This window comes from Ahaetulla prasina, chromosome 4 (genome assembly GCF_028640845.1).
Source record: "Ahaetulla prasina isolate Xishuangbanna chromosome 4, ASM2864084v1, whole genome shotgun sequence".
NCBI lineage: Eukaryota > Metazoa > Chordata > Lepidosauria > Squamata > Colubridae > Ahaetulla > Ahaetulla prasina.
In genome coordinates, this window is record NC_080542.1 from 121,912,390 (window position 1) to 121,939,353 (window position 26,964).

The window sequence follows — 26,964 nt, forward strand, 5'->3', positions numbered from 1 at the left end:
TCTAATTAACAAATTCAGGATTCTTATTAGATTTTCCTGAGCGAGATTAAAAGTTTTGTTATGTGCTGGGTTGTTTTTGGTTTTTTTTATGTTTCGCATTTGCCTTCTTTCCTCCTTCCTTTTCAATCTTTTCAAGGAAAATCAAAGGACCTCGGAAGACTGTTCTTGTGAAAAGTCCTATAATCCATTTGTACGTCATTACATTTAAAAAAAACTCAAATGGCAATAAGAGCCGGATAAGATTTTATTTTTTTTCCATCCACCTGTGCCCTGCTTCTATTTTTTTTTTTAATTGTCGCTCACCGCCCACTCTAGCTGGTTCTTTCGCCCACTTCCCATTCGCGATTGGTTAACCTACACGCTCGTCATGTAAAACCCTCCAATCAGAACACACCCGGTCCTATTCTTAATTGGCGCGTTTACGGAGTTTCTTCCCCGCCTCGCTCTGATCGAGTTCGAATCCAGGAGCCTAAGTGGGCGGGGGAAAGGGATTCACGAAATCCGCCTCTGATTCGACCACGCGGTTGCTCGTCACAGGCTGCTTCAATAAGAAGCGCCCGTACTTCGCCAGCTTTCCATTCAATGTTCGCAGCGAGCCTGAGGGAAAGAGTGAATTGGTCCTAAGTGAGGAGACGCGGACCGCACAGGTGGGTAAGTGCCGAAGGATGGGAATTACAACAGAGGCACCTCTGAGGCGAGGAAAGGTTTGAGCAGGGGACGCGGCGGCCAAGTCTGAAGGGACGGGATAAGGAGGGTGGAATAAGCTCCTTTCCTCCCGAGCGAGCAGCCTTTCCTTCCCCCCCCAACCCCCCGCAGCGCTCTTGCTGCTGGCCTGGGACTTCTATTTCCCGGAATGCCCAGACTACCTACCGGCCGTGGATTCTGGGGGATGTAGTCCCAGCGCACCGGGACAATCGCGGGAATCTCCCAAAGGCTGCAATGTTGAACGTTTGAAGAGGGTCTCGGTACGGAGAGGCCGCTGCCGGTTTTGGCCTTCCACCGCGGGGGGTTGAGGTGGGAGGAAACGCCTCTGAGGCCGGGTCTCCTTCAGGGCATCGCTTTTACCGAGGACTCGCCGCTTCTTACTCCTTCTTAGGCCCGGCAGCCCGGAAGGGGCCGCCTCTTTCTCGACGCCCGCCGAAGACTCACCTGCCCGCCGGTGTTTGCCCTCCCGGTCTGTCTGTCTGTGTTTATCTGCCGCCTTCGTGTGATTTCTTTTTAGGTTTCGTCGCTGCGTGCCGTCCGGCAAGTGAATCACCTCCATGGCTGAATTACAACAATTGATCCCCTTGGTGTGGGGCAGGAAGACCTCCCAGGGCCTGGCAGATACCATCTTTTCCCGCTGGACACAAGGTATTGTGGTATACTGTGGTACACCAGGTATACTTCCTCTCCTTCTCCTCTTTTTTGCCACCCAAGCTTGTACTCAGGTCTCCCTGGCAGCATCCCCCCCCCCCCCTTTTAGCTTCTTCTGGGAAAAATCCTTCAAAAAGTCTGTCCATCCCGTTTATGTCTTTGGTTTATGGCTATTTTTTATTTTTGACTCAGGATTTGTTACTCTGTGATGCCTCCCAGGAAAGTAACTGTATAGTATTAAAAAACCCTGATCCTATCAATTAATTCAGTGCGAAGGCGAAGAAAATTGATGCTGGTTACACGACCAGCTTTATTTTTCTTTCTCCTCCGTCCTCCATTTCTGAATTTTGGTATTGTCTTCTCTTCCACATCTCTTGTGATGATCTGCTCTTTCCAGAACCTTTTTTCAGCAGATGGGCAAAAAGTAGGCAAATACAACAGAACTATAGTTGAAATGGTTAATGGAGAGATTTTGTTTCTCCCTCCCTTTTATTGGAATTGGGATATTTGGTTAGATCATTGAGTTAGGAAACTTTGTTTAGGCATCAAGAAAAGTTTTATTTACATAGGGTAGTTATATTCTTGCTTTAGAAGAATAGAAGCAGATCATTTCCCCACTATTCCTTTGCTTCTGTCCTTACACAGGGAGTAATTGTTTTCTCAGCAGTTGATTTCACATAGTTAATTCTTAACGTCTGGGTTTTGTTTCTGTAACAAGCATTAATTAAAGGTCCTTGACTCCTGTAATAGCCAGTGTAATTGCTCATTCTTCTGCTAGGATTCTTCAGTGTATTCCTGCATACAAAAGTTAGTTTTTTCTGTCCTTTATAGAAGTGTATGTGTGAGTTTGTGTAAAACTCTGTTATGAATGTGCTGGGTATGTTCTCAATTGTTGCTTTGGTTTAACAGGTGTCGTCCTACAAATGTTTTCTTCTACTTTCTACTTTTTTCTACTTTTTCAGTTTAATCAAAAAAATCAAACCTCTGACTGGATTCATTTAGCATAAATCAGAATGTAGTTATCTTGTTAATGGCTAAATATAAAAATCTAGACATTGTGATTTATAAAGTATGATTCATTAACTCTGCTTGATAAGCTATAGTTTAAACATGCTGAGGTGATCATAAGCTAAGAAACATGAAAATCCTATAATCAATATTCAGTTTTGTTTAGTTGAAGGGGTACAGTATATTCAGTCCCTTTTTTGTCTATAGTTAAGATATGTTGATATCTAAAGGATTAGCATAGTTAATTTAAATGTTTTATCTTTTGAAAAGCATTGTGATTTTGAGAAATCTATTGGGGAATATAGTGCATATTTATTCACATCTGTGATTTGACCAATAGGATTAAATTGGCAGTACTGTTATGTTCAGCCTGGAACACTATGAGCCATGCAAGTCCTTTCATGTTTCAGTATCACAATACAGGTGGTCCTAAAGCTATGACAGCAATTTGATTTGGTATTGCTGTTGCTAAGTAATGTGTTTGTAAAGTGTGGTATCACATGATTTCTTCAGTTAGTGAAGACAACCTTGGCAGTCCCAGTTGCTGTTGTAACCCCAAGACGTGGGTGTTAAGTAGGAAGCAGCAGGAGTTCCAAGTAAGGAGTGTAAAGGTGCTGTGGGATGGGGGGAGTACTGGTGCAAATTGTGCATGAGTTAGGGCGGGCTTGGAAGGCCTTGCCCAGGCCATATATAAGCATAGGAAAACCAGGGGTGGATGGTGCAGCATGAGCACATAAAGGCCAGCAAGATTTAGCAGAATAACCTGTGATTTTCTCTGGCAGCTTCTGTACTGACCAGCAAGAAAGCTGGTAAATGACAATCGTGTGACTACAGGACATTGCATTAGTTAAAAAATATTTGTAATTCAAGGTTGGAACAGTGGGCACCAGTTGTAAGTACCACTTATTCAGTGCAACAATAATGTCAGAGTTATTGAATGAATAATTGGCAAGTGAAGACTATCTCTGTTAATTCTTCGTAAAAAAGTGGAAGGCTGCTCTAATTAAGATGAGACTATGTCTCTTCCTTTAGTAAGAACAAATTGTTACTATTGTGCCTTATGAAGTCTGCAATAGGTTGAATACTAATGGTACTACTCAAGTTATGACCATTCATTCAGCGACCATATGAAGTTATGGCAGCAATGAACAAAGTTATAGCTGTTGCAATGGCCTCCATGAACAAAATTTGAGCCCTTGGCAGAACCCCTATACTTAGGAGTGCAAAAGCACTTCAGCACCCTCCATCCCCAATCTCATCCCTTTTGGTTATTCACTGGCTCTGTCAGTCTTCCCACCCTCTAGGGGGGAAGTAAAGGCTGACCTTTACTTTCTCTCCTGCTGAGCCACACATTGCTTGGCACTTTGCAAAGTAGTTGCTAGCCATGCCAGGCTCCTTTCATGGCCCCATCAAGGAATTGGAACAAATGAAAGGCGCTCACTCTGCCACCCAGCAGCACTCAGGCCTCGACATGGGCTTGCTAAATTTCAACCCACTGTCCTAACTACCTGAGCCACTGCATTCCTTAGCAGTGTGGTCACAAAGTGCAATATCACTTTGAATCGCTTAGGGACCACAGTCCCAGCACTCCCCACTACTGTTGTTAGAAACTTGGATTGTTAAGCAAGGACCTCTTCACAACTTCCTGCCAGTTTCCAACAAGAAAAGTCAGTGGGGAATCAGGAGAAAGTTATGTGTTGGGCTTGGGTGGCTCTGCCAAGTTCAGAAGTCATTAGCAGTAATGGCTGCCCCAATCCAGTACAAATCTGCAGCTGCCCCAGCCCGGTGATGCAGTACTACAACCACCCCAGCCCACAGTTAGCCCAATACCCCAGTGCAGTGAAAACTCTAGCTGCCCAAGCCATTGGCGTGCAACAGCCCCAGTAGCATCAATCCTAAATTGTTGGCACCCAGCTACTCCGATTCAGCAGCATAGTGCAAAGCAGTCAGCATGAAACTGTAACTGCCCTCTGTCCTGCATTCTGCTGCCCCATCTGTGCTTCATTGTTGTCTTGCTTCCGCTGCTGAAGCGTCCTTCTCAAGGCAGTTGCTGACCATGCAAGGTTTTCTTTCCAAGGTTTTGCAAGGTAAGTACAGTACTGGCCTGGGAAAGAATGCATTGGAACAGCAGTGGTTGCTTTCCAAGGGCAAGGCTGGGTGTCTTTGTCAGCAGTGGGAGCAAGACGACAGAGAAGGTCAGAGTCTGTAGAGTGCAGTGGACCAAAAGGAAGAGATGGGGAGGGGGATTCATTATGTGCAACCTGCAGTTGGAAATGTACATGATTTTGATTACATGGCAGCAGGGCACTCCAAACAGCCATAACTATGACTGCCATTCATTCAAAACTCTCATAATTTTAAATGGTTGCTAAAGGTTGTTATGCAAGGACTACTTGTAAAATGGAGCCAAGAATTGAAGCTGAAACATATTCTTATTTAAATGAAATTTGCGAACTGTTGAAAACTGTACTGTTTTGGGTAGCTGTTTAAAGAGACTGAACACATTTTGCTTATATATCTGGTTTTCCCTTGTTTTTATTTTATCTCCTTAAATCAACATCGTCCAGCAGTGATTTCTTGATATTCTGCAGAATACAGCTAAAAAACCTTGATCTTTATTTCAGAAAAGATAGATATAGAAATATAGATAGCAAATGAAAAAGAATGTCATTATCACACTTGCAGATAAGGTTGAGACTTGGAATGTTGAAGAACGCGAGTTTGATAAGGAATACTTCATCAAAAATATGCTAAAGTTTATTAATGAACTTTTTTTTTCTTGGAAATAGCTAACTGAAAATGTTTATTTTCCTCAGGATTTGTGTTCAGTGACACAGAATCTACTGCATTAGAGCAATTTGAAGGAGGCCCTTGTGCTGTAATTGCACCAGTTCAGGTAATAATAGTAACATCTGAGTAAACGAACCTGAAAAATATATTTCATTACTGATATTTGGCTTATTTGACAATTTAAATTACCTAGAATAAACAACTGTGGAATCCTACGTAGGTAATACTGAATTTAAAACACAGTACAGATACCTCAATTTACAACCGTTCATTTAGTGACTGTTCAAAGTTATAATGGCACTGAAAAAAGACTTATGACCATTTTTCACACTTTCGACACTTGCAATGTCTCCATGATCACATGATCAAAATTTAGATGATTGGGAACTGGTTCATATATTTATGATAATTGCAGTGTCCTGGGGTCATATGATCATCTTTTGCTACATTCTGACAAAGTCAATGGGGAAGCCAGATTCACTTAACAACCATGTTAATAACTTAACAACTGCAGTAATTCATTTTACATGGTGGCAAGAAATTCATAAAATGAGGCAAAACTCATTTAACAACTGTTTCATTTAGCAACAGAAGTTTTGGCTCAATTGTCATAAATCAAGCACAATCTGTATTTTGAGATGTTGAAGTCTGTAATATTTCATTTAATATGTAACATTCATTTAATACTACAACTACCAATTTTTAAGTGAGATAAAAATATACATCTTAAGAATCCAATGTTCTTCAAGTTTCTTCTTCAAGAAATTGATTTCTAATAAAGGTAATTTGTCTCTGAATAGGGATAGGTCTGTAATCCCTTATTTGACATGAAATGCTTCTTGTTTTTTAGAGTAGCATGTATGACAAAAGGGATTACACTTTGTCCAGAATCTTGTTAGATTTGCAGTGCTATTTTCAGGTATCTGTAATTGTTAAATGACATGGGACTAAAATAATAAATTCTGTATAGGCATAAGAGGACTTCAGTATTAGGGAATAGTTATAAATCCCACTCCCAATATTAAACCAATATTGAAAATGGAAATTCTTTTTACCACTGAAGATCAAATCATACATTTCTGATATGTCAATATTGTCTTTAATATAAGGCATTCCTCCTGAAGAAGCTGTTCACCTACGAAAAATCTACCTGGAGACAGTGTCATGGTAACTATGAACCTACAGCTCCAAGAGGGTTATAATGCAAAATTTGCATAATAATGTGCTAAACCAAACAATAGTTATTATTTATAATCAATGCTTATTAATCTGCATAATTCAGAGAAGATTATCCATTTGCTGATGATTTTAAAAAATAGAATATATAACATTAAACTTAAAAATAGAATTTAGGCTTCTAGAAATCTAGTCCTGCAGAATGAGTCAACATACAAATTAAGCAAGTAGCAGTAGCAAGTAGCAGAAATTTATAATTTATATTTCTTTCTAACTTACATACTAGGACTTATTGACTACTATGTTCAGAAGGGATAAAAATATCTGGCTATTTATTTGTTTCTTGCCTTTATTATTTATTATTTTTATATTTTATATTTTTTTTAATTTTTATTATTTATTTTTACAAACAAGTCAGCAAACATATCTTGCACATCTTTCTCCTCCTATTTCCTACAACAACCACCCTGTCAGATGGGTTGGGCTGAGAGGAATGACTGACAACGAACTCTCATCTTCCCTTTCTTTTCTGGTATTGTTGAAGGAATGGAAGAAATGCATCTACTTTCTAATTTAAACTTTTTATTAGATCCAACTGGCTAACTGGATCTAAACTTTGCCTTTATTGACACATTTAAAGATAGTGAAGTATTGCTTGCCTTTGATTTATTCCAGGTTGCCGTATTTTAACTCACAAGTGTAAAACTCGATCGCATCACGTGACATATCATGATATATTGTAACATTTTTTGCCTTTGCAGAGTCAGGGTGGGGTGGCCTGTGTCTGATGCATCTGGTCTGCAGGCCACCAGTTAGCTGGAGTGGGCGTGGCCTGTCTGACGCATCTTGCCCATGGCTGCATACACGCACACGCACACGCACACACACGATATATGGTGTACTAATTATAGTTAGGATCAATCTAACCAAATCGATATATTCTTACTTATTTAACCTAATCGCTTTTCTTCTTGACTATACCTGATAGAGAAAGATGAAATAGAGGGGCATGCAAGAGTTCAAGATATACCAAGGTTTATTCCTATTGCTCTGAACTAGATTTATGTGTCAACTGAGCCAACTGGAGTCGTATAACTGAAGGAGAGAATGAGCCAGGAAGAGAACACTTAATTCCCAAATACTTTCTTGTCATGCCCAATATTTTAAACAGCTTAGAAATCTGAACTGACAAAGTATTGGATAGTTCCCAAGAAATGGATGAAATTCAGAGTCATTGATTGTCAGTTCTTTTCCTAAATGTTCTTAAACCTGCTGGGATTTGAGGAAGACTCAGTATTAGATTGTATAAAGAATGCTGCTACATGCTTTGCATGCAAATTCCTGGTCTGTTGTCTGAACTCTTGTCTGTTCTGACTTTGAATATTTCAGAAGAAGAGCAGAAAAATCTTCTGTGTCATGCATTATGTGAAATCTTGGAAATGACTTGCTCTGATCAATCAGAGTCCTACTCTTTGGCAACATTGCAAAGAGGAAACCCTATGGAAGGTGCCACTAGTATGTCTGAAAGTTCAGCCGAAGCGAGCCAGCAAGGTGAGCAATCATGTAAGATATTTTGTGTAATATGAGTCAGGAATACAAAATGTATTTTTCAAGATATAGGATTATTTAACATGGTTCCACAGATCATTTTGTCCTCTGTTCCTAATTTTCATTACCCGTAGACGTACAATAGTTGACAAATATTTTAAGCCTAGGCTACAGTATTTATATTGTCGATATTCTGACTGAATCAGATTGGGTTCAAATAAGTCAGGTAACTCATTACTGCATAAACTTTTTTTTAAAGAATCAAGACAATCTATAGATAGCAAATGTGCTCTTGAAGGATATATCCTACTTCTCTTTCCTGAACACATTCAGTTATCTTTTCTAATATTAGAATATGCTTGATATGCAATGTTCATAACCTAATACTTTAATAATATATCAGTAATATATAAATGTGGATGCAGATATAATTTTAAATTAAGCATCAAAAGTAAAGCTTCATTAAAGAAATGGTGGGAATGAAGTCACAGAAAGTGTTTTTTCTACTTGCTCTTAATCCTTCCTGCGATGGGAAGAAATCCATTCATTTCATTCAGTAGAACCAAGTTCTTTTACAGCCTTTCTATAAAATCAGTCTATTAGCAGACAGTACCAATAGTAGACGATTAAAAACTGTTGGCCAGTTTGTTCTATAATGCGATATTATTTAATATAGAGAAGTTTAGAAAAATACCCTCTGGTCTAATTAATGATACTTTGAAGTTCTTACTGAAATATCCTCAAAATAAGCAAATAAAATTTGCATTTTTATATAAATAAAGATACATTGAGAAATTAAGTTAAATTAAATTTTAACTCATGTTAAAATAATTTTTAATGTAAAATATTTTACATTTTAACATGGTTCAAATTCTTCTTGATTTACACGTAACAGTATAGTTGATCCTGTAATTCTTTTAAAAATATTATTTATGGTAACATTTTGGAGCCGTGGTGATGCAATCGTTAGAAAACAGTATTGCAGGACAATTCAGCTCACTTCCAAGAATTTTTTCCTCGCTGGCTCAAGGTTGACTCAACCTGTCATCCTTCCAAGGACAGTAAAATGAGGACCCAGATTGTTGGGAGAAATGTAAACAGTTTAGAGAAGGTTGTAAAGCACTGTGAAGCATTATATAAGTACTATTTTGATTTAAGCTTTTTGTTGCTTTTGTTTTCTAAAGCCATATTAGTTATTGTCTCCATACCTAATTGGAAGTGTATAAACATTTCAAGCTGAAATATTTCAATCCAGACAACTCATTCCAAATCCTAATCATAAGCACTCTGATCAATTAAATATAGAAAAGCATGTTTAAAAAGTGGGCCACTTCCGGTAAATTCAGAATGAGAAATTTCAGTTTAAATTCATTCAAATTATATATCCAGTTTCTATTGGGTATGAATGTAATATTTATTGGCTAGATTGTGGCACTTTTTGTTTGCTAATTTTTTATTCTGTTTTAGCCTAATGGAAGAACTAACCTGTACAACTACATTGAAAACAAAACTGTAGGTTAGGTTGAATGTTTTTAGAATAGTTGCTGCTGTGAATTCCCACAGTAGAGTCCTTTAACATTTTCATCCAAAATTTAGTTGAATATAGTCATTAATATATCATTAATATTTGTGCAGTCCATCTAATTTGTTCTCCACTAAAATATTTATTGCCCTTTTAAGCCTACAGGAATGTATATTTTGGTGAAATACATGAATGAATATGAAACATATAATCTTATTCCAGACTTAATTCCAGTCAAAAGTTGAGTACCTGCACTCACTAATTTTCTTTTCATATATGGGGCCACAAATTTATATTAGCCCAAGAATATGAAAAAGAAAATTAAAGCATGAGGCTATTCCATTACAACTCAGAAAAAAAATGGAGTACCACTTGATTAGAGTGTAGTTTTGTTTAGTTGGGCCTCAATTAGCTTGATAAAGAAGGCAACTGCTTAATCATACAGTAAATTAGTTAAGGTGCCACAGATTTTGCATTAATGTTAATAACACATGATGTGTGCAACCCATTTATATCAATCCATCACATTAAGGCTCATTTAAGTTAAATAATGCTTTCTTTGACAGGAAGGAACATTGTTCTGATAAAATAAATTTGTCAGTAGAATGATACTCCACCACGATACATAACAAGTGATGCTGAGAAAAAAAAATGCTGAGCTTTCCTATTTAGTACTTTGTTCATAATTGCTGGAATATGCTTATGATTTATCACTTCTTTCCATTTTAAAGAAATAGTTTAGAAGAAGTTATTATCCTTGTTCTGGTACATGCTTCTCATGGAACAAAAATGTAATTATGAAACCCATTCTGGTAGTAAAATATATTGGATTTGCAAAAACAAAAATTTAATTTTTCATTTCTTATACTGGTCTATACATATTATTAAATAATTATTAATCATCTTAGAGAGTAAACTCTCTTGTTTAGAAATAAAGACTTTGATTTTTATAGTATGATCCTCTTTCTAATGTTTCTCTCTGTTCTATACTATTGCACTTCGTTCAGGCTCAGTGAAATTGACAATAATTTATACAAGGATTGCTTAATTTGTTTTATATTGACTAAAATAATACAGCCTCATTGGTTCAAACTTCCTTATTCTTTTTTCTTTCAGCCTATTGATGATTTGATATTTTTATTAGGTGCAATACATATATCAATATTTTTCATTGAGGCTTATTGTTTATACATAGTTACAATTCCAAATGTATTTATTACACAAAGCTTCATATTACATGTTTTATTAACCAAGTAGCTTAATATTAAGATAATTATTTTTTTGTTATTTGATATATTTATCTGACTTGCAGCTGTGTTTCTTTTATCAGAAGTAGAATTCTTTTTATAGAATTCAAAATCTACAATCATTCTTTGGATATTTATTGTCAACTGCCCAGAGTTACCTTGTGGTATGTGGTAAGATGGGCGGTCAATAAATCAAATAAGTACTTACCATATTTATAATAGATATAGCACTGTTATGTTAATCTAACCATAAATCATTTATTTTCATTACTTATGAAATTCAGTAACTAAATTCCAGTAAATTCCACTTAGAACCTTTAAACTGATTAGGCACCGTTTACATGGAAAAACTCTCTTTAATTTTTTTTTTTCAAAAAGTGAGAAAACTTGGTAAAAAGTTTGAATTAGAAAAGCACTATATGTAGCTTTTTTTTTACTGTTTGGTTAGTTATTAAAAAGTGCAAAATATTTCTTAAAAGATGCATACTTTGCTGTTTTGTAGTGAAACAACTTGAGAAAAATCAAACAAAAATACAGCTTTCTTATACTAATTCTGTTCTGAAATCCAAATTATTCTAAGTTACCTTTTTAGAAAAACTATGCTTGTGCTTGATGATTTTCCTGCAGTAGTTTTCATAATTCATGTCAAACTGACTCTGGTTAGTTTGCAAAGCTGTTGAAATTCACTGGTTTTGTAATCTTGGCAATATTGACTCTTAATTTCACTAAACTGGCATGTACAATGTAACAAAAGTTGTACTGGAAGAAGGTGAGGGGGGTGAGTTTTCGTTATTAAAAGCTTGAAAGTATTCCAGCTTGCTGTGTGTTTCTTGTGTCAGTTTTGGTTGTCTTGTGCTAAAAAGTATTTCTTGTGTATAGCTGCCTTGGCTGTCGAAGAGTTTGGCTTTGAACGATTTCATGCACTAATTCTGTAAGTAACACGTTGCAGCACTTAAAATATTCAAAATTATCATTTTAAGATATAAGCTTAGTTTTGTTTTATCCCATGTGGCTGAACATCAAGATTAAACCTGCTTAAACTCATGCAACCTGCTGCTTTAAAACCAGAAAGAAACATACTGTTAGGAGTGGTAGGAAATAACACCTGAAATTTTACATTAATTTTTGAAATAGAGAGGAAAAAAAGAAAAAGTGTGCAGACTCCTGGAGCTATAATTTTCTATATCGGAGCTATTTTTGTCCAATAGTTTTGATGGTTTTATAAATTTAAAAATTATTAAAGCCACTCAGTCATCTCAATCCATGAGATGGGCAGCAAAATAAATTTAATAGTAATAATAATTATCAGTGACACCTCTGTTCTGTGAGCCACAGTGATTATCAGTAAATTTTCAACTACAGTTCAAAATATTTATCACACTTGGCCAATAAAAATTCTATTCTATTCTATTCTAAAATATTTACTGTGACCCATAAAGCCCTTCAGCTAGGGTGTGCACCTAGTTGTCTGATGGACTGTTTCTCCCATTGTTTCTGCTTCACTGGGTAAATTCTGACCCAATGGATAGGCTCTGATTATGATCAGTCCCAGGTAATGTGCCTTTTCCAACATGGCACCTGCTCTTTGAAATAGTGTGCTCTGGAAGCTAGTGTTGTCTCCAAACTGACATCCTTTAAATGAATCATGAAGACTTGATTCTTTTTTCCAGATGATAGTTTAGAAAAAATATGCATTTTAATGTTATTGTATTGAATCTGTTTTTAATTTATATATTGTCTAAGTCATTATGAATTGGGCAACCTATAAATTTAATCCATATATACATGGATTAATTTACAATATATATATGTTACTGGCAATGTGTGAAAAATTGGCATTGTATAGAATCCCTAGGAAATCTGTAGAATGTGTAATTTTTTAGGAAAGTATGAAATGTCTGTTACTTTAATATGCTATATGCTTTCCCGAGGCACTCTATGTAATATGTAGACATGCAGAATGACAAAAATTATTTGGGCAAAGTATGAAAAGAAGATCATGAAATGGTTAGGGTTAGAGTTTATTTAAAAGACATGAAAATGAAAGAAGAAATGCAAAATAAAGGACAGGATTTTCTTACTGGGGAAAAAACAAGAGAAAAATACCAGTTTTGAAAATACTACTACTTGTTGCAACAAGGAAGGCTAGAATGGTATTTTAGCGGGAATATTTTATACTTTGCAGGATTGCCTTTTGGCATTGCACAGAATGTGTATAAATGTGTGAAACATTAAGTGTTTCCATACTTTGGCATCCCAATTTGGCATTCTATAAATTTCCTAGGCATTGTATAAAAGCCTAATTTCATACTTTAAATATAACCATATAAACGTAGTGGAAATTTTAATAAGGTACCCATTTCTTTGTAAAATGCTAAATCTTTTCAGATGTGGAATCTTAAACATGTTTCTAAAATTTTGATTTATTCTGCTATATTGATACCACTAATAATGTATAGCTGCTACAAGCACTGATTTTCCCAATAGACAATTGTTATATTGCATTTACATTACTCATAAGTACTGAATGCCTTTTGAATGCCTAACTGACTTTTGTTTTTTATCTTTAGCAAGCGCTCATATGCCAACTTTTCTGATTTTAAGGATGCAGTTTGGAATCACCATGCAATGTGGGCAAATAAATTTGGAGTGCTACTTTTTCTGTATTCTGTGATACTTACTAAGGTGTGTTTTTAAAACTCTATTTTAGAATTTCTTAAATAGCTTCATTAAATTATATGAGTTAGGCTTCTAGCACAAGCATGTATGTGTGTATATGTTTATATAGCTGTAGGTTCTTTTCTTTGCTAGTTCTCTTAGGTTTATTTCTGAAATGATTATAATAGGGTTGGTTAGAATAAGACTATTTAAAAGATTAAAGGATTTTTAAATAATTTTTCCTCCTAAAATGAACAGAATAAAATGTTTTTAAAGAGTAATAGTACTTGTGTATATGCTGCATTTTAAGTCTTTGCTAAAAAATATGGAGGCTTTGCTACTTTATACAGCCTGGAATTTCTTGAGAGATTCTGGAATGAGTTGAAATGGCTTTTAGTTTTATACCACAACAGAAGAGGATATTGTATAGGATAGTACTTATTGGCAATTAAACTATATGAAAAAATAAACAAATCGTAAGGTAAGTCACTTGTTTGAATTTTCAGTCACAACTAACTTTCAAAATAGCTAAAACCTATTATATATGCATGCTAAAGAATTGGGAAAAATATATTTCTTAGCACAAATGTGTGGCCATTGTCCTATAATTTTTAAGGGCATTGAAAATATAAAAAATGAAATTGAAGATTCAGCTGAACCATTGATAGATCCTGTTTATGGTCATGGAAGGTAAGCTTTGTTATTTCTATCTTCCTTAAACCTAGTGACTGAACAAATGCTATCTTAGAAATAGCATTAATTATGTAATAATTAATCATCACTTGATAAAAAATATTTGTAACTAGCTTTTTATGTAATATTTATTACTCGTTGCAAGCAACTCTTACAAAGTTGCATAGATAATTAACTTTTTACGCCTTGTAGTCTAAATTGAATGTCTTGGCTATCCAAAAAAATGTATGCACAGGATACTGTGTTTTATTATGCAGTTGAGTGAGTAGTTAAAATGTATCAACTTTTTAAAGCAAAAAGCAGCAGTGCAATTATCAAAAACCTTTTCTTCTGCCTTTTAAGCCAAAGTTTAATTAATCTGCTGCTGACGGGATTTGCCGTATCTAATGTCTGGGATGGAGATAGGGAGTGTTCAGGAATGAGTAAGTATGAATTTGATTTGCCTTATAGTAATGTTGAATTTAAAAAAACTTATTTATTTGTTTTTGACCTGGTATTTTAAACTATCATCATCTAAAGTTAGACTGAAATAACAATTGATCTAGATAAAAACAGTTTAAAGTTGCAGGCTATGCTGTATATAGCCCTGAGCTCCTTCCTTCTAAAGGTGCAGTTAATTCATCCTATAAGATTTTGATCTTACAGCCTTGAAATAACTTTGATCTTAAAAGGGAAAATCTAACATTAAATAATTGTTCTACTTTCTTGCCAAAATCTGATGCAACACTTTCATTTTTCAGCAACTGTTGTATATCAGACTTTAAGTTAAAGATATTCCTTGACTTATGACTGATACTTAATGGACAGCTGAAGCTACAATGTACTAAAAAACGTTATTTACAACCCATTCTTGAAGTTACAACTATCTCACTACCATCCAGGTGACATGATTACATTTTGAACACTTGGCAACTGACTCACATTTGCAATCAGTTGCTGTGTTCCATGTCCACATGATCATGTTTTGTGACTTTTTTGCAATTTTCTGGCAAAAAACACCCATTGGATAAACATTGAATAAACCAAATTCAGACATATGGCCAACTGTGATTCACTTAATGACCATAACAATGGTCATAAAATTAAATCTAATACATAGTGGCTTGATGATTAAAATTTTAGGATTAATTGTGGTTATAAATTGAGGATTACCAATATCCCGCCAATAAATAAGTGCAGTATTTTTAAATCCACAAGATGGCAGTAGTCCGTAAAGAATTTTTTTTTAAAGCTTTTAGAATAAGATAAAAATGTTTCTTTAAAATCATCAGATGATAATAAAGTGCTGTTTGGTTATGACTGTGTGTGCAAATGAGTTAGTTTTTCATTGCTAAGTATTTTAAAATCGGATCTCTGAAAGTGTTTTTATGCAAATTGTTGTGACAGTATACTGCTGAAAAATGTATCAGATTCTGTCTTTGAGTTTAGTCTTGTGACCATATCTGAATGAAAGTTTAATCCCCATATCACTTTTTGTTTAACCAAGTGGATGTTGCATGTATTGCCATGTGTTGCAATTTGATTAGAATGTGCTGCAAATTATTATTGGAAGACTTAAAACTGATTCTGTGTTATTATTTAAAGAACGAATGGAATAACTGTGGAAAAATTAAAAGAGAATGTAAAATTAGCATTTAAACACACACACACACACACACACACACACACACCTCCCTCCCTCCCTCCCTCTCAATAACATCTAAAGAAATTGAAATTTAGAAGGGTAATAGAATAGCATGTAACATCATGAATGGTCTGCCTATCTCAATGTAGTCTATGCTAACTGACAACAGTGATTGGATAGTAGACAGAGATCTTCAAATTGTAGCCAAATACATGAAATGATGATTTTTGAAACTTTTGCAAGCAAACACTTGATTTCTATAACAGGAAAGCAGTGATCTGAAATGACTCTTCCGCTCTAAATGCATGTCATCAATATATGGGATTTCAGAGGATGGGTTGGAATGCCTCTCATATTAGTTCTTGGGATAGGCTGTGAAGGAGTTATTCATCTGTAAATAACAAACTCTTTCAAAAAGGAATACATATTATAGGCAATGGAAAGGAATACATTGTTAAAAAGACAGCTTATCTTTTAGGATTTAGAGTGGGCAGCTCAGAATAACTTTTATAAAAACTAAACACACGTTAAATGAATAAAACCATCTACTGCTATTAGTTCTTGTTATGGGTTTGGTTGAAATAATCTTCAAATAGAAATTTTATATCCCTGCTTTGTTTAACCCCACAGACTTTAAATTATAATGGCTAATTTAAAGTGTTTTTCTGATTTAATCCAGAAATTCTGACCCTTGTTATGAAGAGTTGTTGTGTCATCTGTTGCAATTTCGAAGGGCAGTCCCTGGGAAATAGTACTTTTGCCCTATTATTTTTTTAACATTTTTCTTTGTTAGATGTGTAAGACTCTTTACTGAGATCCTACATATATGTTCCACCTCAAAATAAACATGATATGTGTTCAAAAATTGTAACATTGCCAAAAACTAACAAGTTTTTAATCACTTTAGTTTAGTTTCCTTTGTATTCTAGCAGTTTCTTGAATTCATAAGAATTTATTCTAATTCTTCAGTTGTGCAGTCCTATTCTGATGTGTGCTTTTCAGTTATTATTTATTTGTCTGTCTTTGCTTCATTAAACATAAAAAATATTGAAAATAGGAAAAATATTATTTTAATGTTGCTTATTTCAATTGTATTATTCTCTCTATATATTTTTATTTGCCATTCACTTTGTTAATATAGAACAAAAATTTCATTGTATGGTGTAATAAGAAAAAGAACTACAAATCAGACTTTGAATAATATAATACATGAATGTTGTCTCTCTTCAGAATTACTTGGGATTAGCAAACAAGGAACTGTTGGTTTTTTGACACTTATGGAATCCCTGAGATACTGTAAGGTAAGCTTTTTAAAACCTTTCTTGTGAAAGCATGATGAATTATATGACTTGACAAAACAGTTCACTTATGTCTAATAAATGAAATCATTACCCAGTGTTATCTTAAATTTCTTATATTAGAGGCAATTACATACTTTCTTACATAAACTTGCGATCCTGGATGGTGCCTTTAAGTTTTTGATTTGGTTCTTTGTTGTTGCTATTTCAGTAGTTTCCTATGAAATACCAATATCTAATGCCCAAATCATTCCCATTCACTTCTTAAACATACATTTATTACATCTGGACCAACATCTCATTCATTTCTACATTCAACAAATTAATACAATTCTATATTTGACTTTTTATAGTCTTTGTGTATGCCATTTAAGCATGAATGATAGATGTGCTATGAAATTAGAATTCTAGATAGATAGATAGATAGATAGATAGATAGATAGATAGATAGATAGATAGATAGATAGATAGATAGATAGATAGATAGATAGATAGATAGTCCGATCGACCGACCAATCTCCAAGGTCCCTTCCAACTCTGTTACTGTTACTTCGAGATAGATAGATCAATAGATAGATAGATAAAATTTACAATTTTCTTCTTTAAAAGAAGCATTCACTGTTACAATAGTAGTTAAAAGAGATCAGATTATTCCCAATTGGAAATTGAATTTTTTGTTGCATGCTTAACTCTGTTTATTATATTAGCAATCAGTCATGAACATTTATTAGGTCTAAGTGGTGCTTAGAATACAGAAAATGTGTTTCTGAACACATGTAGGGATACAAGTAACATCTGCTGGCAACTCTTTAAACCAAACATGTCTTTTCCTAAGATTGTATTACAGCTGTGGAGGGTTGCTGCATGATCCAAGAAAAAAGACTGTTTTAAGCAATTGCTGAAAAGTGCTATCATCTCACAATATTCTGAAACATCTTTTTTCATTCCAGTACAAATCACTCCATCAGCTTGACACTTATATCTAACCTCACTTTAACCTCATAGCAACACTTTTGTCAGCTACATAAGGCTCTATGAGAAAGACTGGCTCAAAATTATCTAATATGTTTTGTGATCAGACTTTAATCTGAGTCGTACTGTTATAAACTAATACCTTTACCAAATGCCATACTGAATTTCCAGTTTTATATTTGTTTCTTACTTTAGTACAGAAGTTAAATAACAACTGGTTCTTACCCCTGATCTATGATACTTTTCCTTGGAATGCAATTTAAGCCATAGTTAGAAAGCCAGTGTCCAGATGTAGACTTCTTTTCCTTAAGAGTACTCTGAGTCTTGTTTACCCAACAATATTTTGAAGCAGAAATATGCATTATGTGCTCCATTAGAAATGTGCTAATTCATTTTTGTTTTGTTTTAATGTTCTTGTTTTTCTTAGGTTGGATCCTATTTGAAGTCTCCAAAATTCCCTATTTGGATACTTGGCAGTGAAACGCATCTTACGGTCTTTTTTGCCAAGGTAGGATTCCTTCATTTTTTATTTCAATGTTTAGGGCAAATAATACTCTTATAGTCCAAGCTTTTCTTAAAGTATAATAGTTTTTCCACACAATAGTGTTTGCAAAACAGATTGGTAATATTGAAAGTTAAATGAAAGATATTTCTCTAAATCTATTGAACTTAAAAAATGTTTTAAACATGTGGCTTGTTATGATTGAAATATCTTCAAAACTTTCTTGATTTCTTGGTATGGCAAAGAAACAAAATCCCTTTGTAATATTTTTCCAGAAACAACAAATCCATACATGGCTATTTTTAGAAAGTTATGTATTGTATTACATGTATTGTAATCTGTGATTTTTCAATCAGCTACAAATAAAGGGTTGGTTCGGATTTAATCCAGAACTGCTCGTCAAAACAAGAAATGGCTCGCCATTGCTTATATTGAATTGGTTTTTGATGAGCCAAAGAGGTGAAATTTGCTTCAGTTCAACATTATTTCAATCTTGAATTAAATCTTCCATTATTCAGCTTCTGTCAAATTTGCAGTAACTGAGTGATTTTTTTAAAGACAGGATAAGAATGAAGAGCAGAAAATTAAAAATAACAGAAGCATCATACTAAGGGAGTTCAAGAAACTTTAATAAGGAAAATATTAAGTAAAAGTAATAATTTTTAGAAAAACTAAAGAACCTTATTTGATTTTGAACATTAAAGATGTATGTGTTCATGATCAAAATCAAACTTTAAACTGCATTATAGTCTATTTATTAAGATATATTCCTATGAGGCAGAATTAGATCAGTTAGCAAAGTTATGCCACTTCTGTATTGCTGAATCTACACATGTATGTATATATTTTTCTAACTAATCTTACTGTGTATAGACTCTAAATATGATAGTCTGAAAGGTTTTACTGCTCATAACTAACTGTGGACCATGAAAATAGAACTGTTTATATACCTAGTAGGTTGAATTTTTTTCCTTTGGAAGAAAAATCTAGTTTCTTTCTACTTCCTTTTCAAGATTTTAGCAGTTTACCTCTAAAAGAAATAACTGCAAAATGTTTTATATTTTAAATAGGTGTAGATACTATAGTATATGAACTACAATATTCAGAAAGTTTCAGAAACAGTGGTTTCTTATTGAAGGCAAATCAAGATTGCCTACATCTGAATGTATAATATGAAATGTTGTGACCATATAAGCTGTATCATTTTAAATATGAACAAATAAGAATTGACCTATTGAAAAAGGAGTAGAAGAGGATGCAATGCAAACTACCAGAATCTTATTTTGTACCACTTGAGAAATGAAAGCAATATTGTCCTATTCTGTTTTTTATAAACACATTATTCTTTGTATTGAGGATCAAAGAATTGAAAGTATATTTTTAAAAATCTAGTTAAAAACTAGTATTGGTTTGTTGAATTATATTCTTCAAAACAAGCGACCCATCTTTTCACATTTAGCTGAATTTTTCTGCTATATGCTTCATAGCTGATTTTGGAGCATCTTAGTATATGTCAAAGCAGAAACGTTGAAACTTGGTGAATACTGGTGCAATTATATGGATGACAAAAATTTTCTAGTCTGTTTGTCGCCTATTAACTATTTGATCATCCTGTAGACAGTAATGTATTTGACAGCTGTTGACTGCCCACCTACGTTGCATATATTCTTGTATACAGCATTTCGTTTCATTCTTTACAAGTGCAATTAAATAACCTTGCATATTCATTTTATGTTGTCTTCATTGTCTCCTTGTGTTGAAATGTGTAGACCAATATACACAATGCTTTATTACTCTCTAGTAAGAGAAAAGTATTAAGGAGACAGTGTAAGAATATTTTTAAATATTAGTCTTGTGTTTCATTTAGTTATTCTGTATGTTATTTTTAACTGAATATTTTGCAATATAAATTGGTACCTATGAGAAAAGAAATACATGAATTATGCAAACAGTTCAGATTATTACACATAATTTCAGATTAAACTATTTTATTTATGCTGTGGCATATTAGCATATTCAACGTAGTAATATAATATTAAATTCAATTCTGATACAGATGCTATTCTGTAAGTGATTAGATGATTTTAAAACAATCTGGATGTTAATTGTATACTATAAATTAGCCATAGGATTAAAGAATAATTTAATTTATATCACTGTGATCATAATTTCAGTTAGCTATTGTGCTTTGAGCACAGTGTGAATATAATTATCAAATACTGCCCTTATATGAAAAGTAGTTAATTGCTGACATCCTGTAATTAAGTGATGTTGCTTTGTATTTGGCTTAATCCAATATAGGGCTATAAAATTGAAATAAATAGAAGATAAAAGTAAGTCCATATTTTTTTTTTAAAAAAGTTGTCTTACTTCACTAAGAAGAAAAAGTGTATAAAATATAAGAATAGTTCTCTTTTTATATATAGCAACTTCTTTTTTGAACTAAATGATGAGATTGTTTGGCATGCCTCAACTCAGTATAGCCTTAAATTATACTGAATTAGTAACAAATTTAAATTTTAAGTGTATTTTTTTTCAAACTTACAACTTGTAGTATATTTCAAATATATTTGAAAAGGTTTCAAGCTGTACAGAACTTTTTGAACACATTTCTGTTACTATTCTTCTATCTTACCCATACTAACCTTAATTAATTGTAGTACTAAGCACTAAGAAAGTTATTAACAGAATTTTAAACATTTTGTTTTTCCTGGGCTGTATAGTATCTTATCCAGAAAGCATTAACACCTATTTAACGTATATGAAATTGATTTTCTGATGAGTACTGTATAATAATTGTATATAACTTTATTCTATTTTTAGATTAACAGAATTTAGGAAGTTTTTAAAAATGGTTTGTTAAAACAGAAACCAGGAAATTCTGTCAGCAGTTCTGTTGTTGTAGGGTTTGTATATGCTGTTTTTGATTTCTAAGAATGAAAACAGCTGACAAATGTTCATTAAAATATACTAATGGACTATGTGTGTTTGCCTTCCAGGGTAAACATGAGTTCCTAAAATAAACCTATATTATCAAGGAAAACTAGATTTAAATGGCAGCAAAATGGACAGTAAGAATAGTAATATGATTTAAAGAATGAAACACTATAAGTTCTATCTTTGTGATATGGTATGCTTTGAAAGGAATTTGGAAAACAACAAATAAGATTTCTTCTATGGAAAATAAAGAATTTAGGATGTATTTTGATAATATGCATAACATGAGGGCTTGTGTTTGGCAGGAGTTTTGGAGATTTGGAAGATAAAATAAATACATATGGGAAAAGTTTACATGTCAATAAATATTACTGCTGCTTAGGGTGAATGAATAGTTTGCTTTTCAGTACTTTGCAATAGAAATAATACTTTATTCAATTACAATGATGGAGAACAAAAATTTATGTAGTAAATATAGTGAGAGAGAAGTTTTGTAAAGCCAATTCTTTCACTTATGATATATAACGAGCTTCAATATCCAATGGAAATGTTTTTCTCAGAGCATCAGAAAAGAAATCAGGACAGAAATAATAGCTCATGAGACAGCTATGTAGGAAGAAGCCACATGCCATCAGCACAAGCAGGACAAGCTGCTGTATATAATAACAAACAAACTCCATTTGCTTGCTATGTACATTGAGCGTGCAAATCTCACTTGCACTGATGATGCTACTTAGCTGGGTTGTGAAATGACTGCCAGAAAACAACTGAGTTTAGACAACGTCAAATTCAACAGTCCTTGACATTCAACATTAAAAATATGTTAGAAAATATCAAAACCTCAATTTGGGAATCTATAACCTGTGTTGTTCTCTAGTACAAAGCTAAAAAAAGTCATTTTTGCATAATAACAAAAAGTAATTGCAAAAGGCTTTATGCATCATTTGTTGGTATACTACTCTGGATTGCCAAATCATAGGTTTGTAGCTACTTATCTGTTATAATCATCTGCTAGAACAGTGGTAGTCAACCTGGTCCCTACTGCCCACTAGTGGGCATTCTAGCTTTCATGGTGGGCAGTAGTGGTTTTGTCCGATACTGGAGCACTTTCCTTTTTTTTTAATTTAATTGACTTTTTAAAAAAATTTCATAGCATTATTTAAAACATTTTCATTAGGTTTTCATAAAATTCCCCGTGACAATTTAAATTTCTGAAAATATACTATTTGTATTGCCCATGTATAAGTTTAGTTCACATTATGTAAGTGAAACTAAATGGCACTATAGCATGACTGCAAACAAAAGAGCCTTGTCCCAGAATAGCTTGTGCATCTCCCTCCACACCATCCAGGTGTAACAGACAAGCAGAGCTGGTAGCCGGCACCCACCCACCCCAAACCTAATCCACAATGCGCAAGAGGCATGCGCAGACAATGATACATGGCGCATTATTGTGGAACTGGTAGGCAGTTAGAAAATTGTACTACTAACAGAGATACAAAAGTGGGCGGTAGGTATAAAAAGGTTGACTACCCCATGCTAGAGAGATGTCTTGAGAAGTAAGATTATCATTATCATTTGTGATGCTGCATAGATGGTAGGTTTGCAAACTACGTTTTATTACAAGATCTCATTAAAAATCTCATTTCTGTTCAAGCATTTTCCCAATAGCCCATAGGTTACAGGAGATCACGTGGAAGCCAGTTTATAGAATAGTGTTTAGGCAAATGACGAAGGAGAAGTAATAAAATTAATAGAAGGAGAGAGAAAGTGACTGCATAGAAACAAATGGAGTACTCCAGGAACTAAGATCCAGTTTTTATGCAGTTGATTTATTTAAAACAGAGAGGAGGGGCAAAGTCTTTTCTTTCTCGATCAGCTCAAAATTTTTGTCAACTTGTATGTTCATAGGCTTGTGTAAGAGGCTATAGAAAAATTCTTTTCAAAGCTTCTTCAAGCACTGTTTGGTGTGATAGCTAAATTATCTTTCAGTTCTAAAGTTCCTTTCTATCTAAATCTAGATAGTCTGTGTAAAGACCTCATGCTATTTTTTTTGTAGTAAAAACACAGATTTGTGTTTTTCTCATGGTTTCTTCTAGAAAGTTATGTTTCCTTTATAAAACATTTTCCTTATAGCTACAACAATGAAATTCAATTAAATTTTATGGATTTTTTCCCCCAGGATGTGGGGCTCGTTGCTCCAGAAGCGCCTTCAGAACAGGCCAGGCGGGTCTTTCAGACATATGACCCTGAGGGTAAGCAATCTAGAGGCCATTTCAGTTACCTCTCAGGAAGTTAAGCTTGTGTTTCTTCCTACATATATTGGTTGAAATGAAAATGCAACAGATTTCATCAGTAAAGTTGTCTCTCACAGATAATATAAAGTGTCTGGAATTTTTTAAATGTTATATCCATATTTTCTGTGTTATTGGCTACTATTTATCCAGTCCTTAAATACAATTTACCATGTTGAGTAATTGCTGCTGTGGGACTGAGATCAGGGCCAGTGAAAGGAATTTGAGGCCTAATGCAACACCGGGTTTGTCTTCTCCCCACATAGCTATAGATTAACAATGCAGATAGATTCTTGCATAGCTACAGAATGTGAACTAAAATATTGTAACTAAAAGAAATTTACTGTTTAATTTTGAAAGTCTATTTTACTGTACTTTTGCTATAGAAATTGCCTCATTTTAGAATAAATAACAGAACAAGGAAACAGTAGTTGCCCTGATAATCTTTTTTACCTAAGTAATGTCACAGTGCCCATTTATTCCAGTTAACTGACTTAATTTGTTACTCATTGGTGAGGTGGCCTGACTCACAGCTGCTAAGCTTACTTAAGAGAACCATGTAAACATTTTGCAAGAAACTTTGTGAAAGTCCAATATAAAATGTCAGCTAAATTATGTCTCTCAAACATGGCTGTTTGTACTATTAAATAATGCCCTGTCTCTTCTGCCTCCTCTCTCTCTTGGCAGAAGAGACAGGGCATTATTTGAGAAAGTAGGTTTGGGAAAATGGCATGTTTTGTCTATACTGCTTGCACCTTCCCTATCCCTAGCAAAAGCACTGGTCAAGGTAACCTTTAACATTTTCTTAAAAAGGAAGATATAAATGCTGAAAAACTTGGACTGCTGTTGATACTTATATCTTTTTCTGGCACTGCTTAGTGGTTTTGGGTTGTCTAGCAAAGTTTTGCATAACACCTTTCTCCTGCCAGTGTTCACATCACACTTTCATAAAATCAATCCCTTTTTCTTCTTTGTTCATAAATGTTAAAGTATTTGATTTTGACATTCTGGATAAGTTTGGACAGAGAGGCTGGGCATGAACATGGGCACCAAGATGAACAGAAAGACAGTGTAGCTTCAATGATAGTTAGTTATCATCTGCCGTTATCATTCATGCATCGTGCCCTGCTTTTCATCTGTTGATTGCTTGGCAGGAACATCTATAATTGCTAGACCTAAGTGTTTGGGCAGCAGGAGGCTCAGAGGTGTCAGGCACATGAGAGGTACCCCAATTAGGTGGTCTCCAGTTTTACAGGACCCAATAGAACTCTGTATCCTTCAACTGCCTTCAACTATCTCTGATTCTCTGGATCTATTAATACATAGATGTCAATTTATCGTTTTAGGCTCAAAAGGTCCATCATTTCAAGGCATTAAGCCATTGATTGCGACAGATTAATAGACATAGTTTCCCTGCCCAGAGTATAATACTAGAAAAGTGGAAAATTTCCCCAAATGACACCTTCCTTTCACACCCATATATGAATAAATGTTGACTTCTTCCCACTCAAAAAGTATTAGTGCTAATCACTCAACAAAAGCATTATGCTAGAATGTTAATTAAAGTACTTTTTTCTCAGATAATGGCTTTATACCAGATCCTCTTCTAGAAGATGTAATGAAGGCCCTGGATCTTGTATCAGATCCTGATTAGTAAGTATAAATTGCCTACAGTTATTATATCAAATCACTGTGGTAACTTTCTGGTGGGATAAGATTTTGTGATATGGAAGGTGAATTTCTTCTATAATACAGTATTATCTATTAAAAGTCAATAATATCTGTCCATTTCATATTTTAATTTTGCAAAGATGCTCTAGCCTTTCTTGGGGTTAAAATAAAGGCACACATGTATACCTGTGCTGATAATTTCCATTTATGGTTATGAAGCTTCCTGCCACCACAGATGTTCATGAACAGAATTCAGACAGTCTACAGAGAGAAAAGGAAAGGGTTCTATCCATATGCCTGAAACTATGAAATCAGAAGTATATCACTTACATAAGGAAGGTTCTTGGTCCCAAATGTGGCTTGATTTTCATTTTAACCCAAATTATAATGTTTGAGCAGGATATATATTCATTGTATTAAATGTGTGTTTTGAAGAGATGCTTAGTTTGCATATTGAATTTTCTTGTTGTATTCTCTAAAATAATAAAATCAGGGCTGGTTTTTGCAAGACATTTGGAAATTCAATGGATGTGTTAATGTTGTGAAATATTTGCAATAATTGTATAGTCTTCTCAAGTATTATCCCAGAAGTTAGATGGCAATCTCTTTTTTTTTATAAAAAAAAAAACTAATAAAGTGTGGAGTCTTTATTATTGCTGTTGCTTTGACTTTAAATAGATTTATAAATAATCTTATTTTGGCAACAAAATGCCATTCCTTTGCATTTGCTATTCAGATTCTAAATACAACTATTTGATTGTTTTTGGCATTTAAAAGTACAGCATTTAGTCATGCAAAAATATGAATGTGCCTTACTTTGTCTGTTTCATCTTAACAGCGTCAATCTCATGAAAACAAAATTGGATCCAGAAGGATTAGGAATCATTTTACTAGGTCCCTTTCTTCAGGAATTTTTTCCTGAACAGGTAATACCATATTTCTGGGTTCCTGTGATAGAACGTTTGTAAAAAAATATTGTGTAAATCTCAATCCTGAATTCAATAGAGCCAGTGCTAATGCAGAGACATTTTAATTCTTTAGCTCTTTTGATGAATTTCCAGACAATCCTGGATTTATGCCTGACCTATTCTTTCAAGTTTCCCAATGGTTCCCTCAACACATTTTTCACTGAATCCATACACCTTGCTGCTGGTCATCATCTTTTACTTCCACAGTGAAATATATTTCCTAGAAAATGTCATAGTATTGCAATCTTAATTTATTATAAATCATTGGAAGTACATTTACAGGTAGTCCTTGACTTACAACCATTCATTTAGTGATCATTCAAAGTTACAACCACACTGAAAAGAGTGACTTACAACTGGCCCTCACACTTACAAACCAACACAGTATTCCCACGGTCACGTGATCACAATTTGGGTGCTTGGCAGTCAGCATGTATTTACAATGGTTGCAATGTCCCATGGTCATATGATTGCCATTTGTAACCTTTCTGACAAGCAGACTCAATTGGGAAAGCCAAATTTCCTAAACGAACTCATGATTCACTTAAAAATTGCAGTAATTTGCTTAACAACCATGGGAAAAAAGTCATAAATTTGAGCACAATATATATATTGGTCTCAATTGTGGTTGAAGTCAAGGACTACCTGTATTTATTTATTTGTTTGTTTATATCCCATCTTCATTATTTTTACAGATAAC

The 26,964-nt window shown here is 34.1% G+C and overlaps 1 protein-coding gene across 2 annotated transcripts in view; it reads left to right on the top strand.

Annotated features, from left to right (window-relative positions):
• The first annotated feature begins 522 nt into the window (after positions 1–522).
• The window catches only part of MINDY3 (MINDY lysine 48 deubiquitinase 3), a 29,732-nt gene continuing 3,290 nt past the window's right edge, over positions 523–26,964 (top strand). Inside the window, exons 1-14 of one of the 2 annotated variants that reach the window (XM_058183189.1) lie at positions 523–647; positions 1,223–1,353; positions 5,181–5,260; positions 6,264–6,321; positions 7,720–7,881; positions 11,527–11,578; positions 13,218–13,332; positions 13,922–13,995; positions 14,341–14,420; positions 16,853–16,923; positions 18,320–18,400; positions 23,514–23,586; positions 25,206–25,278; positions 26,135–26,222. In XM_058183189.1, coding sequence (XP_058039172.1) covers positions 1,263–1,353; positions 5,181–5,260; positions 6,264–6,321; positions 7,720–7,881; positions 11,527–11,578; positions 13,218–13,332; positions 13,922–13,995; positions 14,341–14,420; positions 16,853–16,923; positions 18,320–18,400; positions 23,514–23,586; positions 25,206–25,278; positions 26,135–26,222 — 1,098 coding nt within the window. In that variant the 5' untranslated portion in view covers positions 523–647; positions 1,223–1,262. Of the gene's footprint in view, positions 652–1,222; positions 1,354–5,180; positions 5,261–6,263; positions 6,322–7,719; positions 7,882–11,526; positions 11,579–13,217; positions 13,333–13,921; positions 13,996–14,340; positions 14,421–16,852; positions 16,924–18,319; positions 18,401–23,513; positions 23,587–25,205; positions 25,279–26,134; positions 26,223–26,964 lie in introns of both variants that reach the window. The other variant, XM_058183190.1, reaches the window with a different exon arrangement.